The following is a 25760-nucleotide window of genomic DNA, read 5'->3' on the forward strand; positions in this document are numbered from 1 at the left end:
GTTTAGCTGTTTTAGTTTTTGATTTTGGTGTAAATTAATTACTTCGTAGCAAAAGTTTTATAGGTTTTTCGTGTCTCAAAATATAAAAAATTCAGTTATGAATCGTAGACGAGCTCATGAAGAGGAAGATGGCTACGGTTCGTATTCAAAACTCGTCTTTTAGGTTATGATTGCTTGGCTTTACTATCGGATCACCGATACATATTTTTTGTTTTCAGAACGGCTACATAGAAAAAGACGTCGTGTATCTGAAAATCAAGAGATCGAGGACAGATTGGAGTCGCTTATTCTGAGAGTGGGTGAGAAGAGTAGCTCCAGCTTAGAAAGTAACTTAGAGGGTCTAGCCAGCGTCCTAGAAGCTGATTTGAGTACGTTTCGTGGCAAGATACTTCGTATTTTAACCGACTGTGCTATTCGGATGCCCGAAAAGTGTACCATCTATGCCACGCTAGTTGGTCTGCTCAACGCGAAGAATTACAATTTCGGCGGCGAATTTGTCGACTACATAGTGAAGACGTTCAAAGAAAATCTCAAATCCAGCAAGTGGAACGCCGCAAGATATTGCTTGAGGTTCATTTCAGATTTGGTAAACTGTCATGTGCTAGCAGCTTCGTCTCTTTTGACCTTGTTGGAGACTCTAGTCGATTGTGCAAACGAGGACAGCGTGCCACAAGTGCGTAGGGATTGGTTCGTATTCGCAGTTCTATCCACTCTTCCTTGGGTGGGGAGAGAATTGTATGAAAAGAAGGAATCTCAATTGGACCACTTGCTTGTTACTATTGAAGTTTTCTTGAACAAGCGCAGCAAAAAGCACTGGCCAGCACTTAAAGTGTGGTCCACGGATTCTCCCCATCTTCAGGAGGAATATTTAGACTGCCTGTGGGCTCAAATAAAGAAGCTGAGGCAAGACAACTGGTCCGAAAAACACATCCCTCGTCCATATCTTGCTTTTGACTCAATCCTTTGTGAAGCTTTGCAACACACATTGCCAACTATTCAGGTAATTTTAAACTAGTTTTAACCCTATGTGTGTATACTTTGAAATATGAAATTTAAAAGTTGAAAAAAATATAAAGTTTTTACGTACATTTGTTTTGTAATCTAATTTTAAAAATTTCTGCTCACATTTATTGGTAGCTTTATTTTATGTCTTACTGTTTTAGCCTCCCCCTCACAATGATGGAGATGTATACCCAATGCCGAGAGTGGTATTCCGGATGTTTGACTACACCGACTGTCCAGACGGCCCAGTTCTACCTGGTGCTCATTCAATTGAGAGATTTCTCATTGAAGAGCATCTTCATAATATAATAGAAGCCTACCACTTGGAAAGGAAAGAGTGCGCAGCCCAGCTTCTATGCTTTCCGTACAAAGCCAAGATACCGTTAGAATACTGTATTGTGGAGGTAATTTTTGCGGAGCTGTTCAATTTGCCACGGCCAAGATATCTTGAGATCTGTTATGGCTCAATACTCATTGAGCTGTGTAAGCTGCAACCATCCAGCATGCCGCAGGTGTTGGCTCAAGCTACTGAAATCTTGTTCATGAGAATTGATTCCATGAATGTAGCTTGCTTTGATAGGTAAGTTCCTTAGAAAGTTTGTTAGCTTATAATTAGACATCGGATTATATGCATTTGCATACTTGCATATGCAAATGCATATAATGGTACTCTTTAGGCGATAGTTCATATTTTGGCAATTTTTTGTTGATAGTGCATATTTCGGTAGTTTTATGCCCTCGTAGTCTTCAAACTAGCTATCATGACACACACTAAGGCCTCAAAACAGAGGCACGATAGATCAAAGCATTGAAAATATATGGCTCCATCCCCATTTAAAGAATGCAATACACCCGATAGGTACAATATCTTTCTAGAAACAAAATTTTTCTTTGTAGTTGGCAACATTAGTAAAAAATTTGAATAAAGTAGTTACCGATTTATTAAACTAACTAAAACTGCCATGGGCATTAAGATTGCAATCGGAAATTGTTATTGGTGCTGTATAAAAAACGAAAAATCCTGGATTTATGAAATTATAAAAAAAATTACACTTTTATTAACGGCACCACCGGAAAGCTCTTAAAAAAATAATAAATTTTAATAACTTTTGATTGTGCATATTTTGGCCATTTATCGTGCATACTTGCATGCATATTTTAGCACTTTGATTGTGCATATAATCCGATGTCTACTTATAATATACTCAAAACCATTGCTTTTGTATGGAAATGTAAGTTACTTTAGTAAACATCAATTGTAAAAATGTAGATTACTGTAACATTCAATATTTTAGCTTCTTCATAATATAATATCGTAATTCTATATTATTGTTATTGTTTCATATTTCAGGTTTGTGAATTGGTTTGCATACCACCTGAGTAACTTCCAGTACCGCTGGTCATGGGAAGACTGGGAGGGGTGCGCTCAGCTGGACCCCGATCATCCGAAACCTAGATTCATTAAGGAGGTCCTCGGAAAGTGTCTGAGGTGAGCTTTCATAGTATAAACCACTACAAATGCACATACATTATGAATAATAAAATTTAGCTTGAACAAAATTAATCAAAATAATATGCAAAAGAAATATACTCCAAAAACATCAGTCTGGCACAAAGTAGAAATAAAATATGTACAATGTTGTGTAAAATATTTTTGTTTTTAGGTTGTCCTACCACCAACGCATAAAGGACATGATTCCTGAATCCCTGGCTGCTTTTGTACCACCAAAACCTGAACCTATTTACAAGTACTCAATGGAGGGTGCAGGTAAGAAAATAACACTTATAATAAATACCTTTATTGTATAAAACTATTGACTTATTCTAAACTTAAAAAATATTTACATAAAGTACAAGAAAAATTTCAAAACTTAATGGCAAAGCAAAGCATTATATTGTAAAGTTTTTAAGCAGCCATACCACTCGTTAGAGCATTTTGCGTCTTTTAGGTGACTAATAATTACTTAAAAATATAGATTGTGAGTATTTCTTGCTGCCATTAAATTAGGTTGTCCATATTATGTAAAAGAGTATTTGTTTCATTTGACTCTGAGGCATTCCCAATGTAAATTTTGGGCTTAGGAAATGTGTAATGTAATAAAATTATCAAATATTACAAATATTTTAAATGCCACTTTGATCTATTTATTTCTATTTTATACTAGTAGGTCTAAGAAGCTAAAAGGTTTTTCAGATTTTGACTTACTCTGTCTGGGAGGAGTACTAGTGTTTTCTTCGGCGTCGTAACTATCATCATCGTCTTCATCATCCTCGATGTCTCTATCTTCTACGTCCTCAAACTCTTTATCATCGTCACCGTAATGATCATCGAAGGTAGCTTCCGGTCCGGAGAAAGTTTCTTCCGGTTTGTCATTCAATATATCAAAAAAGTCTTTTAAATCATCATCCATTTTCTGGTAACTCCCGTGGTTGATGCTCGCCTGACCCACCAAATCGGATCTGGCTTTTGTATCATTGCCAATATCGTTGTCGAAGTTGAATTTTAAAATTTCAGATAGTATATCGTCGGTGCCCGTTTCAGATGTGGTAGGTGGTGCTGTCGTTGCTACGTCATTGCTTTCATTTTCTGGATTACTTTTCTTTTTCTTACATTTTTTCGGTGGTTGCGACGCTGTGTTTGCGTTAGTAGTTTCTTCACTCTCACTTGTCACTTCGTTGGTTTTGTCACTCGCCCACGTGGTCGTTTCACCGTAATATTCATTATCTTCCGATTCGTCGGAGCTGGTGGATGATTCGTCCTCCTCAAAATCGTTTTCTGCCTCCGATCGTTCCAGCGGTATGACGCTGTTGCTTTCGTACGCGTCGTAATTTGTACTCGTTTCTGCTGCATTTGTTTGCGTGCTGGGCGCCTCTTTCTCCACATTGCGGGGTGTCGTCGACGAGTAGCCCTGGAAGTTAGACCCCTTTCTTCTATGAGACACCGAGGCCGCAGACGGTGTAGCCGGTGTCGTGTTGTTCTTTTGGATGCCGATCACGCTCCATCTGTCGTGTTTGACCGATGTCCCTTTAATTAGTAGGGTCGACTGACGGAATCTATTTCTATTTCTAGGGAGCGTTGTCGTCGACGACGACTTCCTTTCCTTTGTTGTTACTGGTCTAGCAGTTGTTGAGGGTTTGGTCGTTGTGGTTGTTGTTGTGGGAGCCTTTGTTGTCGTCGTCGTTGAGGTTGTGGAGGTGCTGGTTGTACTCGTGGTCGTCGAGGTTGTTTTGTTTCTTTGTCCCGTTGGAGCTGAACTCGCCTGTGGCGTTAAATCAGTTTTTCTGACGGGGCTCTCTGTCGATCTGTTAGTTATCCTTGGTGTTGCCGTTGTGGTCGTTGAAGAGGTTGTGATTCTTTTGTGTTTCCTTACTTTTTCCGGTTTGGTGAACGTAGGTGGAGGACGCGTACGCTTTCTGGGTTTAGGTGAAGTGGGTGCGGAGGTTGTTTCTGGTTGTACTGATGGCGTAGTCGTAATTTTGTCGATTACTTCCAGGGACGACTCCGAAAGCGATGAGGTTTCTTCCGTGCTACTGTGTCCTACTGTGCTAATTACGATATCCTTTTCTAATTGTGATGACATTGGTGTTGTTTTTGTAAAGGAATTCAGTACGTTAGTCCAATAGATAGCATCCATATCTTCCTCGGGTACAGCCTGTGCCGTTATTATATCTGGCGCGACGGTGGATGAAACTCGCTTTGAAGAGCTATGCTTTTTCGACGGCTTCTTTCCCTGTGTTGGTTTTCTGTGCTTCTGTTCTGGTTTTTTGTTTATTTGTATTTCGTCCGAGAAACTGCTACTCGCGTTATGTGCAATGTTTATGGGCCTAAATGCGCTGTCAGTAAAGGAGTCTTCGTCGATAATCATGTGATCGTGTAATTGAGGGCTAGGTCTGAAATCAATCGGTCTGTTTTTGTGGCCTTTCGTGTGAACTAGTTTCAGCGGGGGCAACGGCTTAAACGGTTTCTTGTCCATCGTAACGAACACGCCCGGCGGGGCATTGTATACCGGAGGTCTCACATGATCGGTAAAGTAACTCACTTTAGTCGACGTCGGCTTGAATCTGTTGCTGCTATGTGATGTAAAATCGGACAAGTTTGTCACGTTTTCTAGACTCTCGTATGATGCGGCACTCGTTGTTTCACTCGAAAGAGGTGGCAGAGGAGTAGGGAGTACCGCCGGTCGCGTGGCTTTAACCGTCGAATACGGCTCGACTCTTCGATCATGAGTACTGTGATAGTTGTGGCCGTTGTATGTAGCCGGGGGAGTCACATCGAAGTGTTGATATGGTTGCTGGGGCTGCGGCGATGGATACTGTTGCTGAGGAGGCTGGTACTGGTGCTGGGGCTGATGATACTGTTGGTGGTGTTGTTGCTGCTGAATGGTACTCGGTGGACCGTAAGGAGGTCGGCCGAAATTGGACTGTGGTGGTCTGTAACGGTGGGGGGGATTAACCTGCTGATGTTGATCAGATGATGCGCCAACGTATCCAACTTTTGCGTGCTGGCCATAAGGGTGTGGTTTGTATTTAGGTGCAGGTTGTTCGTAAGACCTTTCATCGTCATCCGAAAACAGCGACGAGAATATTCTGTCCAATGCACCGAAGTGTTGCCTTTTGGTTTGCTGTTGTTGCGGAAGTATGTTCTTGTGGAACCAAATCGCTCGGGCAGGTCTCGGCGTGTGCTGCGGTGCTGGTGATCTGTTAATATCGTATGCTCTGTTTGAACCAACAAACGGACTGGGGCTCTCCCTTACCGTGAACGTCCTCACTGGAGTTTCGTAGGGTTTCCTTTTTTTGAGGGGTGGCTGCGATATAACAGAGAAAGTTAGCTCGTAGTGATATTTACCCGGGGATATTTCCTGGTCCCTCTGTCTCACTCGTTTTACAGACCATATAGCTTTTACGCCTTGCATACAGTTATCCTGATTGCATTTATCCTGTGATTTGTCGTCCTCAGCGAAACGGAAGCCGTCCTTTTCTTCCAGCAGCCTTCCTTTCGCCATGACGGTTACGTCTCCAACCACGGTGGGTTCCTCCGCCTTGATCCTATCGAATGGGGCGGTTTTGATCTTCTCCCAGAGGTTGTGGTCGTCGACCTCCTTGGAGACGGGTTTGAAGTTTTCGGTGGAGGAGACATCCCCTTTTGCGATGAGCTGGTCGATCTTGTCTCGGACCAGGGTGAGGTAGACGCTGTGTCGAAGGGCGTCCTCCCAGTAGTGGGCGGGGACTGCTGCTACTGTGGGCGGGGTTTCGGTCCGGAAGGTTTCGTGGAGTGTGGTCGCTCGTCCTTGTCGTCGGTCGTGCCAGTCAGTGAGTGGAATCGGTGTAGGCCTGAAGTCATACTGCGCACCGCTTCCTTTGTGTATCTGAAATGTGTAAAGATTCCGGTTAGCTTTGCTACGCTCTACAAAATGTTCTTAACCAAATATTTAAAATATTCTAATTTAATTCCTTACGTTATCATTAATCATAGGGATTAGGGACTTATGTTCGTGTCACAAACCTAAAACTAAAGGACCGCTCGGGGATAATTAGCGTTAAGGGAGCTAATTATCCCCGAGCGGTCCTTTAGTAACAAGTATTTCCTAAGATAGTTTAAATTTTTAGGTAAGGCAATACGCGTTATACCATGGTTCTCAGTTTCTAATTTAAGTAGGCAGCAAATAGTCACTGCATGTAGATTGCGATCCGGGCACATCCCTTGTAACAGTTTTGGATTTTTAATGAAGAAAGTGGAGTCGCCCAACTGTGAGGAATGTGGTGTGCGGGATGATATCTACCACCGCTTGATGGAGTGTTCCCGGAACGCAAACTTAAGGGAAAAGCTGATTCTTGATTTTAAATTAATCAAATGTAATATTGGCATATTCCATAGCATTTTAGCAGAGCCTTCTTCTGATGCTGCTAGAATGCTATATAATTTTAGCTATAATTCGGCATAATATTTATAAATTGTTATATTTAGTATAAGGTACGATGGGATTGACATCGTCTTTCTGTACAAAAATCCCTTTAAAAAAAATAAAGATTAAAAAAAAAGGGCCCATCTAAATCTTAGGGCGGTTTTTTACTGGCTTCAAAAAATTGCAAATTTTTTAAACAACTTGGGCAGACGATCTGAATAAGTCGTTCTATCACTGGCTATCATTCGAGACCGATTATAGAATTTGCATGTCCGACCAATTATAACAATGTTAATCATAATTTGGTCGTTATTAATGCGCTCGAAAGTAAAATAGCGTATATCGGGAAAGTGCGCCAGTCGCGTGCACACCTCGCGTGCCGCTCCTCTGTATGAGTTTCCACATGACTAATACAAATATAGTTTTAAATCTCTCTCGTTAATATGTTGTTGGAATATCTTAGGTAAATAATTGTCAGCACTTATAGGTAATGTGGATGAAATATGACGGAAAGTGTTATGTATACTTTCAATTGTTTTCTTCTCTCGGTAGAGTCCATGTCTATAAGTTGTAATGGTGTTTCAATTGTTTAATTTATTCATGAATTAATTTATATATTGCAGTAATGTATTACAGTTTACATTATTTAAAAATCAAGCCATTCGATTTTTTTGGCTTCAATTTTATCTTTACCTTTACTTTAATTTTTCAAGTCCTTTCCTAATTAAATTCTAATATTCTATTCTAATTAGCCGTTTGTGTCCCACTGCTGGGCAAAGGCCTCCCCTCTTTCCTTCCACACGTCTCTATCCTTTGCTGTGTTTGGCCACTCATTATCAACAGCGTCTAGTTCGTCGCGCCACCTTTTCTTGGGTCTGCCCCTGTTTCGCCGACCTTTCGGTAGCCAGTCCGTAACTAAATATCTTTTAGAATTTTAATAGTTAAGATTACATACTTTTTTTCTCGATTTCAACCCAATACTCTCAATTATAGTTGTAACCACTGAACCATCAGCTGTAAGTTGTAACATTTTGTTAACATCAAATTTGGCCTTACGCGTTGTTTTACAAGGTGTTTGATTTGGCTATGTTACGATATCGCCACGGTGCGTTCACAAGTAGTGTAGATCGTATCTCTCATTGACAATTAGATTCTTTTTATCGTTGCACATTTACGATTTACATAATTAATTGATCTATAATTATTATGTATTTTAATATTATTGTTATTGTTTTTGAACATGTTTTATGGGTAATCGTCAATGTTAATTAATGTTAAAGGTAAATTTCTGTGTTGATTTTAGAGAAAATATCAAATCTTAAAGGGGTTTTCTTTTTTCGGTTTTAGATTTTCTTATTCGTTCCTTTTTGATAAAAAGATTCAAAATTTCAAAATGTTTTCAAGAAGAATCTGATTGACAATCTTCAACCGATGATAGTAAGTATACTTTCTCCTCTCAAACTAGGAGGATTTTATTTAAACTTAGTTGGTATAAGAAATTCTTAACATTTTGATGATACATTGACTGAGTCTCTAAAGAAATCGATTCATTCAAAACATCTTTAATGAAAATTGCCTTACAAAAAAAAACAAAATAACTATAAAAAATGGCAGTATTTTACATTGCCCGAGGTCTAAAATATGAATTTGATTAATTAGGTGCGCCTAGAGTTTCTCAAAGCACTTAAAGCTTATAACAATGATATTTAATTGTCAGCAATATGACGATGTTGTTACCGATTGCTCCACATAGTTGGGAAAATCTCATCCCACAATGGTAACAGCGAGGTCAATGTTCTGGCGGTTTTTTTTAGTCAATGATGTGTGACTAAAGCAATAACGCGCGTTATTCCTTGTGTGGGTACGTGAATGCTTCGCGCTGAAATTCAGATTTCGAACGCGAGACGCATGCAGGAATGCGTTTGCGTTTGGAATAGAATTGTTGTTTTTTTTTATTTTTGTTTGTTTAAAGATTTAATGTTTTGCCAAAGTCATTTAAATATATATTTTTGTAAGTTTTGTTAATGCCATTCAAATTAATATTACAGTAGATACGAAAATTACTGAAAGATGCGGACAATTTTTTAAGAAACAGGAGAAAATATAAAGGCTCATATTAATAATTATATGACGTGAATTTTTGTTCTTGAGAATTTTAGTAATATTTCGCACTGTTCTCGCATTTTTAATATTTTTAAGTTTTATTGATATAGATTGGGGAATAGGGTCCTGCTGTTTAGGACACTATAATTTTCCCATCTAAAAGTATTTATAAAACCACGTAAAACACATAGCAATACTCACAACTAGTATAAAAAAACTGCATAAAACTAGCGCGGGTCTCATCTTAGCACACAGTTCCACTCCGTTCGATTCGAAAGACGCGTGCGGCGCGGACGCAACCGCCGATACGTACTAAAGTAACCGCAACCGATCGCCGCAACCCGCAACACAACCCCACGCAACCACGCGGAAAACTTTTCAGTATAATCGACTATTGTTTATGTAAATAATGTTTTCACTATTACACATTTTTCTTAATTTTTTTTCTATCGCTTTTTTGCACGATCATACTCGGTTGGGACATTTTATGTTCTCGTTAGTAATGTTAATGCGTTTTTTGTCAAGGATTACTTCATAGTTGTATGCATAATTGGCAAAGTTCGCATGCACTGTCAATGTTAATGATTTAACTTGTCGGCTCGAGTTCGAAATTCGAAATGTAAAGTCACAGAGCGCAGCAAAGCAAACAGGGGTCAGAGCTGTATTCTTTTCGCTATTTGATAATAAACAGATCAATTCCTGCACATCATCATCAGGGCAAGCGAAGCGAGCCCTATTATATCCCACAACCTGAGCACTTTTGTGGTACACTTTATGGAAAAACTATCACGCCTATTGATTTGTGCTTTAACATAGTAAATTTTATTTATATGTAGATGTGTTATCATCGGTCAGTCAAGGTTTGGTTACTATTAAAATAAAATAAAAAACTGCCTTAGAGATTGAATAAAATGAATTGATAAAAATATTGTAAGTTTTAAAGTTGTTGGTTTGGACATTTTAGGGCCAGAGCTAGAGATAGAGTTCTAAGGAATTATAAGAACTAGCTTAGATGGCGCCCGAAACATTGTTGCGCCCACATAAGGTTGCGCCGATTGTTCTAGGATTAAAACTATGTGCCACTTATTGTGCTAGTAACTAGATAGAAATGACTCGGGAGTTTGGACAAAGTATTTTCATACCAATTTTTATCAAAAGCGGTTCAGTGGTTTAGGCGTGAAGAAGTAACAGATAGATACACTTTGGCATTTCTTTTACTGGGCGAGGACTGCGGAAAATGAAAATTTATTCTCCGACTATTGTCAGGCTATTCGTCATCGCTAGCTCTTCAGCCCCTTATTCTTTGAAACTTGCTAAGTACCTACCTATACAGGGTCTTACAAAACTAGGTGATAATACTTTAGGGTGTGTATGGGGCCCCTATATTATAGAGTATGCTGTGAAAGTAGCAGCGCTGAAAGAGTCAATTTTTTTACTTTTGTATGCGAAAATTTATGACGCTCGGGCGCTCGCCCATACAAATTGAAAAGAAAATTTTGCTCTTCCAGCGCTGTTACTTTTACATTGAAATTCAAAGGACACATACACATCCTAAAGTATCATCACTTAGTTTTGTTACACCCTGTAGAACACGTCGCGGACGTCATATTGGCCAAGTGCAATTTGTCGATGTTATCACAGTATAGTATAGACGGTGTGTGATGGTGTGTGGCGTGTGGCAAGAGGATGTTACGACGCCTCACAAATTACTTACACCATTGTTCCTTTAACTTTATATAATGATGTTATCTAAGATTATCAAGATTCGCCGGTTATGACAATGCTAGGAATGGATGTTTCCGTTAGTAATGATAGTTGCTTAGATGCAGGTGCGGTAGTAAGTGTACGAAATTGCTATGGACAATGCATGTAGGTGATGTAGGGCCTTTTAAATAAAAGACACAACAGTAAGGCCCGTATTTTTGGTCAGTACTTAAGATGCGAACCGGTCTCAAGACGCGGTTCGGCTCTGTGATTGGTCCAAATTTTGACAGCCAACCAATCACAGAGCCTGAACTGTGTCTTGAGACCGAGATTCATCTTGAGTACTGACCAAAAATACGGGCCTATAATTGATAACATGCGGGATGCATGCGCTGCGCATGTTGAAATGGTTTTAGAACATAAAAGCATACAAACTCCAATGTTTTTCTTAAGAAGCCATACGAAACCATTAGCTATTTCTTACAAAATTCAAGAGTTCAAGCTTCTTTATTTTACTTTTCTCTTTTCCCCTGTTTTACCCCCAACCTTATGATCAACTTTTGATCTTCCGAAATCTAATAAGACTCTTCCGGCAATTTTCTTTGCTTTACCTTTGCTCTGGCATCTGTATTCCGACAGATTTTTCCGAAACTTTGCCCTCACTCACCACTCACTTTATGAAAACGCTAAAACGCTTCTGGTTGGTGGTCTCATCTTTCCCTGTTTTACCTAAAATATTATCACATTGTACATGAAAACGCTTGAAATCTTCTGATTGGCGTTCTCATTTTACCTCTGATTTTTTCTAAAATATTATCACATTGTACTATTGAGGAAATCGATTCCTAGGCAGATAGCTGTAAATTCAATGTAAGTCGTGAATATCGCCTGAGTTTAACATGACGCCACTGTATGAATCAATTTCCATGATAGTACATGAAAATGCTGAAACGCTTCCTGGGTGGTGAACCTATTCTCCCCTGCTTTACCTAAAATATCACCACATTGTGCATGAAAACGCTGAAACGCTTCTGGGTGAAACGTGTTCGTGTAGACCGCCGCACCGCCGCACTTTCCATCTCGTGGCCGGCGGGCTGTTTTTCACGCGCCGACAACTAATGCGGAACGGTGTATTTGTGCATGCCATTCGGTGGTACTGGCAACTGGTATTGATAGTGGTAAAAACTTGGGTAGGTGACCGAAGATGGGTAGGAAATAGTGGCGTTGAGCATGGAAGATTGGTCTTTGTCTAGCAATAGGACAGCGGTTTTTTTTTTAATGAAATAAGGGGGCAAACGAGCAAACGGGTCACCTGATGGAAAGCAACTTCCGTCGCCCATGGACACTCGCAGCATCAGAAGAGCTGCAGGTGCGTTGCCGGCCTTTTAAGAAGGAATAGGGTAATAGGGGAGGGTAGGGAAGGGAATAGGGTAGGGGATTGGGCCTCCGGTAAACTCACAGCGCAAGCGCTGTTTCACGCCGGTTTTCAGTGAGAACGTGGTATTTCTCCGGTCGAGCCGGCCCATTCGTGCCGAAGCATGGCTCTCCCACGTATAAAGGAGAGAAGAAGGAGAATTTAGGAGAGAAAATTCCAATAAGCGTATAAACTAATTTGCTGCTGTTATACTAATATGTAATAACTATCAGAATGGCATTGATTAGTGCTTAAAAGTTGGGGAGGTGACCGAAGATGGTTTGGAAATGGTGGCGTCTAAATATGGAACACCTTTGCTCTTAGTAGAGAAAACCACATTAAGTACATACGCAAATCTACTTGTATTTGAAGCCGTCAAAACGAAGATCGAAATCTGATACACAAAAAATCGATCATGTTATAAGTTTAAACTTTAACCATTAACGTGTGTCCGTGGTGTCGTAGCCCCAATTGGGAGGAATCGATTTTGATATTCTTCTTTTGGATTTGCACTAAGAAATTAATTTCGCTTCACTAGTTTCTGTTACAAGATAACTGTATCAACGACTTACCAGCATGTTCTAGCTGTGTCAGCATATTTCAATTAAGGGTCAATTTATATACTAGCACAAAGTCGAAGCGCGTCGAAGCGAATTATTAAAACTGAATATAACAAATTCAACCTTAACTCCAAAGCGTTAACGCACTTTATTACTTCTGAGAATTTAAAAAGGCGAGCGCATCCTCGTGAATTCGCGTGAATGCGCCCGACCAACGCTGATTGGCCTCGTAGAAGTAATATATGCGTTACGCTCTGGAGTTAAGGTTGAATTTTTTGTGTTCAGTTGTTGGGAATTCGCTTCGACTCTGCGCTAGTATAAATTGACCCTAAGCCTCCAATATCTATGTAAATCAGAAATTAAATGAAATTAACATTTTCTATTTCCTTATTATTTACTAAATTCGGAAAGTCCTACTTGGTGCCATCAATTCGGGATTTAACCCGCCTAGAAGAGCTGTAAGAAACTTGCACACACAGAACTTATGCCCAGGCACTCGAGAGTGAATCTCCATGTGATAATATACGTGAGATAACGACGCCTTGCATCGCCAGTTTCATGATTTACCCGCCTTTCTCGGAGGCTACTGTCGGTAATGTTGAGTCAAACTACCGCTGATCACGATTTCAATATGCAAATAATATAATTAATTCTATTCTAATATTATAATTCTGCAGAGTTTGTTTGTTTGTTTGTTTGAACGCGCTAATCTCAGGAACTACTGGTCCGATTTGAAAAATTCTTTTACTGTTGGATAGCCCATTGATTTTATCACGCTAAGACTAATAGTAGCGAATAAATAGAAGAAAATGTGGAAAAATGAGGGAAATTATATGTAAGGGCTTATTTGAACGCGCAAATCTCAGGAACTACTGGTCCGATTGAAAAACACTTTCAGTGTTAGATAGCCCATTTATCGAAAAAGGCTATATTTTATCTCGCTAAGACTAATAGGAGCTAAGAAATAGAGGACAATGTGGAAAAAACGTGGGAAATTATATGAAAGGGCTTATTTGAACGCACTAATCTCAGAAAGTACTGGTCCGATTTGAAATTTTTTTTCAGTGTTAGATAGCCCATTTATCGAGAAAGGCTATAGGCTATATTTTATCACGCTAAGGAGCAAAGAAATAGAGGAAAATGTGGAAAAAACGGAGGAAAATTATTTGAAATTGCTTATTATCTTAAGAACTACTGGGGCAATTTTTATGTTATTTGGCAAACATGAAGAATAGACCACGTGAAGGAACAAAGGCAATTTTTGCGGAAAAATGTACGGTTGCGTGAAATTCCTAAATTACGCAAGCAAAGTCGCGCGGAGCATCTATTATATATAAAATCGTAGGAAAGTCAATTATGTATAACATTGAATATTTTTGTACAGTAAATAATACTTGGGATGTGATCTACTATGTTAACGCGGACGAAGTCGCGGGCAACAGCTAGTCATTCATATTTTTTATCACTCCCAGTGCAGTCTGCAGCGCTATACTTGTATGGACTTGTATGGAAAAGACAGTCTTTAAAACACTAAAACATTGTGTACAACATCTATAGGACTATGCAAAGCTTTAATTCTAAAGCAGAAAATCTTTTGATTCTATAATAACTTCCTTCTCATGATGTTTTTAATTCTTCGACTTTATTACTTAACAATTTTTATCTTTATTTAACCCATCAATCCCCAAGCGACAGCCGGCTGCCGCATAACAATTGAAAATCTATTGTGTCTGCGATACCCACGATGGAGGTGCTACATGAAATCAAATTGTTATGACTTATGTATACCTATAAATCCTACAGTAGGTACACATATTTTTATAAAATTACTTCTACTCGATGCGACATTCACACTTAAAAAAATTACAATTTGGTATACTTACTAAACAACATTCTCCCTTCCAGCTGCGCTCCCCGGCACGGAAGCTGCTCACAAGCTCGTCGTCTGCGTCCGCAACAAGTGCTCCCCTGAGGAGGCCCTTAACGTCCTCCGAGACCTCCCCAACCCCCTGCGCGAGGGGGACGCGGCTGCCCACGCCGCATACAACCCCCTGAAGATTGACGTCTTCGTCCAGACACTACTGAACCTGGGCAGCAAGAGCATATCACACAGCTTCGCAGCTATATCCAAGTTTCATTATGTTTTCAAGGTTAGTTACCTACGAATAATAAAAACTATGGAAGAGTAACTCCGTCAAAAAAAGTGCACCAAAAGGCTACAAAATGTGACCCGAGTACATGCATATTTATGCATGTGTTCGGTACACATTTTTCGTGTATATATACTCGAGTGACATTCAACCAGGTTGACATGACAATTTTGTCAAACTCATTTTACAATTTGTTTATATAGGTTTGTTTACTTACTTTTTACGTCGCTTTTTACTATATTTTTGTTGTTAAAATGCCTAAATTGCCTGTGAAATGGTGTAGAAGACATACAGATACGGCTTTTAATACAGGAATAACCTTTCATCTGTAAGTAAATTGTTTAAAATTATGCTTAAATTTCTTGTATTTTTGTCGACCCAAAAAAGATGGTTTATTTAAGTTGGATGCTAGGGTATTTACATTTACACAAAATTAAGCTGGTCTCTTTGTGTTTGTCTTATTAAATTTACATGTTATTCTACAAATGCAATAATAAAAAATAATATAATTACAAAATTTTTACAAAGTCGCCATGGACAGTCTTATGCAAGATGTGCAAGATGTAACAATTTAATCATAAACGAAATTTTAGGGTCTGGCTGACATTATACTAAATGCGTTATAAGATGATATGGGTATTCTCATATTTCTTGCTACGGATTTTTTTACAACAAAACAAAAAAACATAATGTTCAATCGACAAAAACAAATCTGGGTGCACGGGAGTGCCCCCGCCAACATGAGCCAAGCGAAGCGCGCATGGGCACTATCTACCTTTTCTCGAAACGTTTCGTCGTATTTTTGAACCCTCTTAACTTTGGTTTGGATAATGCCAGATAGTTGAATTTTTCAAGATATATTGGCATGAGTAAAATAATTAAATGCGCAAAGTTTGAATATTGTTACTATTATACTTTAGATTTTATAGGTGTCCAAAAACCCAAATTTCTGGCACTGACTCACCGATCATCAAAATTGTTAGGGTACTTCCTGAAGTCTGAGAAAGCTGAAATTTGGTATGTAACCTACTATTAGTACAGAAACAAAAAAAAAATTATCAAACCCAACCTAACCTATCTCATCCCCTTGATATAGAGGGGGGATGTTAGTATGAGATAATATAAGTTAGTATGTTTCTTGTGCTAAATACAAAATTAAAAATAGAGTATAAAATACTTCTTGTGTCAAATAAAAAAATACGTGTTAGCCATGTGAGACCACAGACTCACAGAAAACCGACGTCAAACAGCGCTCTCACAGAAAACCGGTGTAAAACAGCGCTTGCGCTGTGTTTCTTCTAGCGAGTTAAGCGAAGACCGGAAGCCCAACTGAACTATACCTTATTTCCAACTATATCAAAATACTATGCTTATTCCCTATCCCTGTTCTCTTCTGCTTATTCCCTTAGCCTATTCCTTCATAAAAAGGGCGAAAACGCACTTGCAACTCTTCTAATGTTACAGTATCCATGGACCGCATGGACGACGGCAGTTGCTTTCCGTCAGGTGGCCCGTCTGCTTGTTTGTTCCCCAATTTCATAAAAAATCGGCCAAGTGCATGTTAAACTCGCGCACGAAGGGTTCCGTACCTCAATCGAGCAAAAATAGGCTGAAAGTTGTGTTTTTTTGTATAGGAGCCCCCTTAATTATTTAATTTATTTAAATTTTATTATTAAATTACAAATATAACTGAGTATTTCATCAATATTTCAAGTGCCTATGTGTTGCAGTTATTGATATCGAGCAGAAAATTACGTTTGTTGTATGGGAGCCCCCGTTAAATATTTATTTTATTTTGTTTTTAGTATTTGTTGTTACAGCGGCAACAGATATACACAATCTGTGAAAATTCAGAAATCTAGCTATAGCGGTTCTTGAGTTACAGCCTGGAGACACACAGACAGACAGACGGACCGACGGACAGACATTGAAGTCTTAGTAGTAGGGTCTCGTTTTTACCCTTTGGGTACGGAACCCTAAAAACGGAAAGAGAACTTTTCTCTCTAAAAAGCCGGCAACTCGGCGACGATAGTTACTTTCCATCAGGTGACCTGTTGCTCGTTTGTCCCCTAATTTTATATAACCGATCCTGACAAGACACTTGCAACTTTTCTAATATTGCGAGTGTACATCCTCGTTTGCACCTTAATTTCATAAAAACGCATGTGGTAATTTTTATTAAGTACAGAATCAGTCTGTAACTCTTTTAAATAAATAATAGTTATTATCTATACATCTATACATACATACATACAAACATATAAATAAAATTGGAGTGTCTGTAATATTGAAAGAACCGTTTTTTACTACATGCATAAGAATGTTTATAGGGTACAGATACCAAAACAACATTTTTTACAATTTTTGTCTGTATGTCTGTCTGTCTGTCTGTCTGTTTGTTCCGGCTAATCTCTGAAACGGCTGGAGCGATTTTGACAGGACTTTTTTAGGCACGTAGCTGATGTAGTAAGGAATAACTTAGGCTACTTTTTAACCGACTTCCGAAAAGGAGGAGGATATATTTAACTTTTTTATAATGGTTCGCGGACACCCCGGCATTTGTGGACCGATTTCCAAAATCCTTTTGTTGTTGAATGAGATGTAGCCCAAATTTGATAACATGATCACAAAACTGGTGAAATTTGATAACATGAGAAATCTATGGGACTCCTTGAAATTTATATGGAAACACATAATTATTTTACGCTTTTCTGAAGGATTTTAAGCTTAAACTACCAAAAAATAAGAATTTGCGCCGAAGACCCTGGTTCCGAAGGTGCTGTACAGAACTCTTGAATCCTTTATACCTCTAGATACGGCATACCTGTTCGGCAATTTCGGCGTTGTTTCAACAACTAAAAGCATATTTAAATGTCAATGTGTCAATTTAAATACTAATCATTATCATTACTATAATTAGGCCGTGTATCATCACGTTACATTAGGTATTATAAAAACTCTTGCCTTTGATTATATTATTGATCCACCGTTTTTTACTGATTTTCAAAACTGTTTTGTAGCTGTGTATAACCCGAATTTGGTACAATGCTTACGAAAGTGGTGATATGATAATGGGGCACAAATAGACGCGTCAACTATTTCTGTAGGTATTCGATCTTCATAATTTTTAAGTCGGTAGCAGTTAACTTCAGCGTAATTTCAATATAAAAATAAATGTAAGCATAGCTCCTTCACCTTCTAGGATAGACATAATATTCTATGGCGAGCTTTTTGTAGATCTAGAAAAGGAACATATTTCCGCCATACATTATTTTATTATTACCTATGTCGCATATCATAATTCATAGGGCTTAATTTTTTCCGACAACTATTTACTCTAATGCACACAGAAACTAAACAATTTAAATATGCCTAAACCTCCTGAAAAATCATTATTTCGATTGAAAAGAGCATGAAAATCCGTGCAGTGGTTTTTAATTATAATATAAGTATACCACGATCAGACATACAGACAGACAAAACTAAGGATTTTGTTTTATAGCATGTACTTAGTGATTAAACTGATTAATAAAATTTAAATACGTATTTTGTAATCACATTGACGGCAAAAGGCCAAATTAAGGCATTTATTGTATGGGAGCCTCCTTCAAATACTTTCTTTGAGTATTTTGTCTTTAGTATTTGTTGCTATAACGGCAATAGAAAAACGATTAGTTATGCCAACTATGTAGCTAGCGCGGTTCTTGAGATACAGTCTGGAGACGGACAGACAGACAATCTTCAAAGTCTATGTAATAAATTCCCATTTGGGTAAGGAACCTTAAAAGGGGAAATTGATTCTTTTTCATTACGCTCATTTTGGGTAACTTTGAATTGCGATTTAACTTTGAACAATACAAGGGATTTGACAGTTCATTTGACATTTTTAAAGGTAGTTAAAGTTAAAGTAAGTTGGTGCAACTCACTCTTAGGTTGGGTTGCACCAGAGGCGTGGTTAAAGTTAAAGTTATGGATATAGTTATGGCTAAATTTAACTTTAACCTTAACTTTGACCGGATAAATTAACAGATGACAGTTGGTCCAAAAGGTTATAAATGAATGTGGGTGCTGGTAAAGGAGAACTGTCAAAAATGGCGTTTTGGTATGATGACAGCGTTAGTTCCTTTTAGTTATGGATAAAAAAGGCGTCTTAATGCGTCCATTTTAACTTTAACCAAAGATTTGACATTTTGCATTGTAGTTAAAGTTGTAGTTATAGTTAAAGTAACAGTTATAGTTGAAGTTAGTTGGTGCAACCCAACCTTAATTAATGATGTTAATCGTATTACGATTATAACAGTACTCTCAAATTAATAATGCGCATGAAAATCTTGAAGTCTAGTAATAGGGTTCCGTTTTTACCCTCTGGGTACGGAAACCTAAAAGTAATTCACTCAAAAAAAATTAAACTAAAATAATAACAACATAAACCAACTTACAAAAAGAAATGAAATCCCACCAAAAAATTTTCATGTAATAATGTTGCCAAGATTGAGAACATATAGTTCGTGGTGTCAAAAAGTAGTGAGATCTCATGTAGAGCCAAGTTTCTAACATTACATACTAAATCTAAAAACCTTAATTTTACACTAAAGCGCGCCAAAATATTTGATAATAATATAATGTGTCAGCCGTACGAGAAGAATCTAAAAACTCTACACATTAGTCAAAATCGGTGTCTTGGCCATTTTGTTATTCGTCATGCTATGGGCTTTGAATTTAATATATATTACTTTTCTGTTGTACTTAATAACTTTTATTTTAAAATGGCCAGGCCACCGGTTTAGACTAATGTGTAGAGTTTTTAGATTCTTCTCGTACGGCTGACACATTATATTATTATCAAATATTTTGCCGCACTTTAGTGTAAAATTAAGGTTTTTAGATTTAGGGCTAAGTATGTAATGTTAGAAACTTGGCTCTACATGAGATCTCACTACTTTTTGACACCACGAACTATATGTTCTCATCTTGGCAACATTTTTACATGAAAATGTTTTGGTGGGATAACTATTTCCTTTAATATTGAAGAATTTCCTTTAAAACGGTTGAAGTAGTAGTTACGTTTCCTTAGTTTTTATTATTCGTAGTTAGTTACTCAAAGACTGCGCTAAAGCGTCTCCCAGACAGACGCGGCCTTCGGTGGCGGTGGCGGTGGCGGTCAGGTGGATGACTTGAGAGTTCTAGGAACGACACAGACACGCGCGTCATCCAACTGACCGCCACCGCCACCGCAGGCCGCGTCTGTCTGGGAGACGCTTAATTGTTTTTAGAAATAGTGATACGTCATACGTGAGACAGGAGACTCCTATTAAGGAGATTCCGATAGGGTCTACCAGTAGGGTCATAGTTTTTAGTAGTTTTTTAGAAGGCAGAAACCCTAATGCTCGTTGTTAATCCATGAAAATCAGGTAACCCTAAAGGTCTATCAGGATAAGGGATGTACTAAATATTTTCAAACCGTTCTGGTGTCATCAGCTCTATACCAGCTCTGAACATCCTGACCCAAAGCTCAGTATTGATTGGTTATTTGTTGCTACTTCCTAATCATTTTTATAATCGCTTATATTTCTATAAGGTGAAGAATAGTTTAATTCGGAACTTATTTTATGTTGTCTCTACTTAATAAAGAAAAGAGACAGGATAATTTCAGTAGTTGATAACATATCCCTAACTCCATGCCAACAGATCCTAGCGGACTCCGAGGAAGCACAGATCTGCGTGCTGCGCAACGTGTGGGAGTTATGGCAGCGGCATTCACAGATGGTGTGCGTTTTAGTGGACAAGATGCTGAAGACGCAAATCGTGGAGTGTAGCGCCGTCGCCACGTGGCTGTTCAGCAAGGACATGGCGCCGCACTTCACCAGCTCCCACCTGTGGGAGATCCTCCACCTGACCATAGACAAGATGAACAAGCACGTCACCAAGCTGAGTGAGTACCAACCATAGACAACATTCTCGGAGACATTTATGATTAACCTTCAATTATGCTTGTATCTACTTGTCCCCTAGAATATACGTAATATGATTATTGGTTAATTGCTAATCTGTCACTGAGAAAATTAAAAAAAATACATTTATTAAACATACATTTATTAAGAATATAAAAGAAAAATTTTGAAAATCGGTTCAAAAACGGCAGAGTAGGTTCGTTGAACACACAAAAAATATCCCCAGCCGAACATATAATTTCCTCCTTTTTGGAATTCGGTCAAAAATAATGTAATAGACACAGTCTTGTCTGTCTGTGTCACAAAAACAGTGTTAACAACATCTCTAATTTTGTTTTCCAGGTAAAGAATTACAAGAGGCTCGAGAGGCGCTGGCCAGAGCGGACTCCAGTAGTTCCGACTCCGAAGACGAGACTGGAACCAAGAAGAAGAAGGACCAAGACAAGCCTACTGAAGAGGTACAATTGTTTTTAGGGTTTTTAAGCTATTGCATAGCTTTTATCGCAGGCTCTGCAGCTCTTTTAATGTTGCCCATAGGCGACGACAGTTTCGTCAGGTGACCCGTTTGCTCGTTTGTCCCCTCATTTTATACAAAAAAGGCTTGGGCGCGGCGAGGGAATCATGAAATTCCGTAACGAAAACAATTTAACCCGTCCAACGTCGTTTCAGTTCGACAGACTTCGGCTCGGCGTTTGTATGATTTACCGCGGCAGTCCCCGAGTTCCACACGTATTATTATTATTATAATAAAAATCCCGATATAGACACTATTTAGGTATTTGCAAGAACCGTCGCAATGTAACTATCCCTCAGTCCAAAGGGAAAAGCATTACTTATATGTTCATTTACTACGACGCGGACGTCCAATGTTAGCAGATTAAAAAAATTGGCATTTTGTTGCAAATTACACATTTTCACGATAGTCCCATCGTCACCAATGTCAAATGTGTACGCTTGATGTTAGGATCCTCTGAAACCTTGATCGATAGTAGTACTTACATAATATTTGATTTCTCCAAAACTCATAAACTGCCTAGGCGTCGAGTTAGTTGGCCAGTTTAACTAGATGATTTTCACGCATTCTTGTAATATTGTGATCTAGATTTACCCAACTGCGCCAGAGCTAATAGAAAAATAATATTTTTTTCTAAAATGCTTTCAGCGCCCCTGATTTTAAAGTACTTAAGGGATACACCAGGGGCGAGAGAAATTGAAAATAGGTATTTGAAAATGTATTGCTGTCTCACCAATCTCAAGTCTCCCACCGCAGAGCGCGATAGAGACAACACGACAAAAGTTCTAATAAAAGAACAGAAAATCTTCGATTCGTAATCCGCTGATTCCTTCTCCAAAACTTAACTGATTTAAGTACTTTTTTCATTAAGAATTAAAGCAAGGCTTGAGATGTGTTCTTATATTTTATTTTTTTTGTATACTTTAGCCAGTTTTGTTTTCTGGGTGTTTGAACACAGAGGAAAATCTGGCCATTTTTTTTGGGTTTTTGGACGTTCTTATCTTTTTTAATAATAAAATTATGAAAAAAAAAAGAAAACATAGGGACACAACAATTATGGCCATAGATATTTAGGAAAAAAATCATAACTCTACCAGCATTATTCAGGGAGGAAACAGGGGACAACGTTTGTATGGAAAAACGGCGGTGTGGACTCCTCTTAAAGTATTATCAATTTGTTTTGTCACGCCCTGTAGGCCGACACAATCAGAATCGAATCAGCTCGATCTCAACAGCTTTTGGCATTTACGACATTAAAAAAGCGCACGATCGTACTGCGGATCAATTTGGAACTAATTTGATCTCCACAACTTTTGGTAGTCCACAGCTATTATAGAAACGCACGAAACATTCGTGATCATCGAAATTTTGGGTACTAGCGTCTCGCGATAAAATTAGCTTGTCTGAAAATGAAACATGAATCATTTAGGGTGGGTTGCACCAACTTTCTTTAACTATAACTGTAACTTTAACTATAACTACAATGCAAAATGTCAAATCTCTGGTTAAAGTCAAGAATGGACGCCATATTTAACCATAACCTTGAGCTCGACAAGGCTTTAAATGAACGTGGCGAAAAAAGGAACTAACGCAGCTGTCATCATACAAAAACGCCATTTTTGACAGTTCTCCTTTACCAGCAGCGCCCCCACACACGTTCATTTATAGCCTTGTCGGACCAGCTGCCATCTGTCAAAATCTGTGGTCAAAGTTAAGGTTAAAGTTGAAGTTAGCCTTAACTATAACCATAACTTTAACTTTAACCACGCCTCTGATGCAACCCACCCTTACTGTATTTATTCGATGGTATTTCTCCAGGCGGTGGAGCGTATGGAGGAGCGTTTAGAGCTGGCGCACACGGACCAGAAGCGGTTGTTCCTCATCGTGTTCCAGCGGTTCATCATGATCCTGTCGGAGCACCTGGTGCGCGCGGACACGGACGCGCGCGACCCCCACACCCACTGGTACCGGTCGACGCGCGCGCGCCTCGCCCAGGTCTTCCTGCTGGTGAGTACCGTCTTATAATAATAATAACTCCCACACCGGTTTCGGTGACGGTGGCCGGTTTGAAACCAGCCCAGTTACGCAGGAGTAATTTTATAGTGTCCAAGTGTGTGCGCAGTACACATGAGCAATCTCTATTCCTTTTACTCTACCCAGTGGGATGGAAGACCGACACGATTGGCGAGAGATCAGGCGTATCATTTGTCTAATTATCATCGCAAAATTTGGCTGCAGCGATATCGATTTTTCTTGACAATGACTAAAGCTAAAAAATTAAAGTTCATTGTTCCATTTGCTGTTTTCTTTGAGAGGCCGGTCCGGCCTCTCATAGAAAACAAGCGATCTAAAACATATCCAAAACGATTTTTTACGTTAACGCGGCGTCACCTTAATGCAACATGAATGCAGCTTCATTCTTCGTTCGATTCAGTTCGTTTCTTTCAGATGAGATCTGCGTCACCATTTTGTATTTCGAACGGAAATAGACTGGATCGAAGATCCTTCTATGATCATAGAAATGACGCTGGATTACTTTTGTATGATTTAGCACGGATCTATAGGGTGTAACAAAACTAAGTGATAATACTTTAGAATTTAGGAAGTTCATTGTGAAAGTAGCAGCGCTGAAAGAGCAATTTTATGAATTATATGAGTAAACACCCCAGCGTCACGAGTTTCCCCATACAAAAAATAAAAAATTGCTCTTTCAGCGCTGTTACTTTTACTGTGAACTCTGTACACGGGACTCATACGCAGCCTAAAGTATTATCATTTATCACTTATAGTTTGTGCGTTCTAAGATGATGTGGGTGACAGTTTTCATATTCCATGCTCCGAATTTTTTTACAAGAAAACAAAAAAAAAATCTAAATGTAATAAGTAAATTATATTCCATCTACAAAAACAAATGTTTCCTATAATTGTAAATGAATAAAAATGAAAAGTTGGTAAATGCTAACTTATTAATATAAAATTATAAATATTATCTGTGAAATAGGAGTATAAAATGATTGTTATGAAAACATTTTAAAAATGTCAGATGCATGAAACGGAACTTATGTCAATAGAGATTGACTCTGTTGAATCGAAATCAAATCGATAAAAAGGGCGGCCATCTTAAATCGCCGGCGCCACTATGAAACGTCAGTACGAAACCGATAATTTCGATTGCAGTGATTCGATATTTTTAAATTATCGATTATTTTTTTTAGGTAACTTCCCTACTATTGTCAATTATTATGTGTAATGCATATCATCTTAAAACGCACAGGGTATAGTTTTGTTACATTCTGTATAATTGCGTAGCGAACTTAAACTTGTACGCAGCCTAAACCTGTCTCCATTGTTGCAGCACCACGAGCAAGTGGCGAAGTACAGCAGCACGTTGGAGACGCTGCTGTTCACGCAGGACCTGGACCCGCACATCCTCGACGTGTTCCACCAGTTCCTCGCGCTCACCACCTAAACATCGTGTATATTTTAAAGTGTAACATCATTTCCGTTTATAGCGTAAACCCACTCAATAGTACTACAAATTAATACGTCTTACGTGTAGCTTTCTTCTAATATGGACATACATTGTCATCAAAGTACCATTGAGGAAATTGATTTCTAGGCAGCTGACGGACTACGTCATTTGGTCGGATTATGTCAATTCAATTAGCTGTGACTTGTAAGCGTCGATATCGGATGAATTTGACACAACGCGACTAAAATACGTACCTAGTTCGGCTATCTACCTAGGAATCAACTTCTTTGATATTGATTCCTAGGCAGTTGACAGACCAACGTCATTTGGTCGGATCATGTCAATTCAATGTTAATTGTGATCTGTCGGCTGGGTTTGACGTAACGCGACCAAACTACGTAGGTCCCTCATCTGCCTAGGAATCAACTTCTCTGATAGTACATTAAGTATCATGCAAGGACTAAGATGATTGCACTTATTTTATCGGCAAGCACGCGCCGGACATTTTAGAATTCGTTGTATGAAATGATTTGAAACCTCAAACATTCGTCCGCACCATACGCGCCGCATTTCGTGAACTATGCGGTGCGTTCGACGCGTACGGCGCGTACGGTGCCAACAAATATGCGATCAGCTTAATCTGATGAGGTTGCCGCGAAAATTGACATTAACATTCTGTACTGCCCCTGTAGACAAGTGGCAAAACGCTAATGCTAGCGCTACAAAATGTATGGATTTGACATTAGTATTCGCTAGCGAAGCGATGACTTATGTCAAATCGCATACATTTTGTAGCGTTAGCGTTAGCGCTTTGCCACTTGTCCACAGGCCCTGATTACCATAAGATAATTTATTTTATGCAATATGGCGGACATTCTTTATTTGGTCGGGTTATGTCGAGTCAAAGTCAGAATCTATCGGCTGGTCTAGACATAATCCGACTACTGGCTTTGTATTTGACAAAAAAGATTTCCTATAGTCTTATGT

The 25760-nt window shown here is 38.8% G+C and overlaps 1 protein-coding gene across 1 annotated transcript; it reads left to right on the forward strand.

Moving 5' to 3' along the window:
* On the forward strand, positions 1-25089 carry LOC121734159 (nuclear cap-binding protein subunit 1). The gene is made up of 10 exons (XM_042124596.1): positions 1-137; positions 219-1000; positions 1164-1582; positions 2354-2491; positions 2667-2770; positions 14592-14836; positions 20525-20768; positions 21130-21245; positions 23120-23308; positions 24657-25089. The coding sequence occupies exons 1-10, from the start codon at positions 98-100 to the stop codon at positions 24768-24770; spliced, it is 2391 nt and encodes a 796-aa protein (XP_041980530.1). The 5' UTR covers positions 1-97; the 3' UTR covers positions 24771-25089.
* The last annotated feature ends 671 nt before the right edge of the window (positions 25090-25760 follow it).

Source organism: Aricia agestis, chromosome 15 (assembly GCF_905147365.1).
Source record: "Aricia agestis chromosome 15, ilAriAges1.1, whole genome shotgun sequence".
In the NCBI taxonomy this organism is placed as follows: domain Eukaryota; kingdom Metazoa; phylum Arthropoda; class Insecta; order Lepidoptera; family Lycaenidae; genus Aricia; species Aricia agestis.

Excerpts from the sequence above, each read along its gene's own strand:
- LOC121734159 (XM_042124596.1), top strand. The coding sequence starts at position 98 with ATGAATCGTAGACGAGCTCATGAAGAGGAAGATGGCTACG. Across the intron at positions 138-218 it reads TGAAGAGGAAGATGGCTACG|AACGGCTACATAGAAAAAGA; the intron begins GTTCGTATTCAA and ends TTTTGTTTTCAG. Across the intron at positions 2,492-2,666 it reads GTCCTCGGAAAGTGTCTGAG|GTTGTCCTACCACCAACGCA; the intron begins GTGAGCTTTCAT and ends TTTTGTTTTTAG.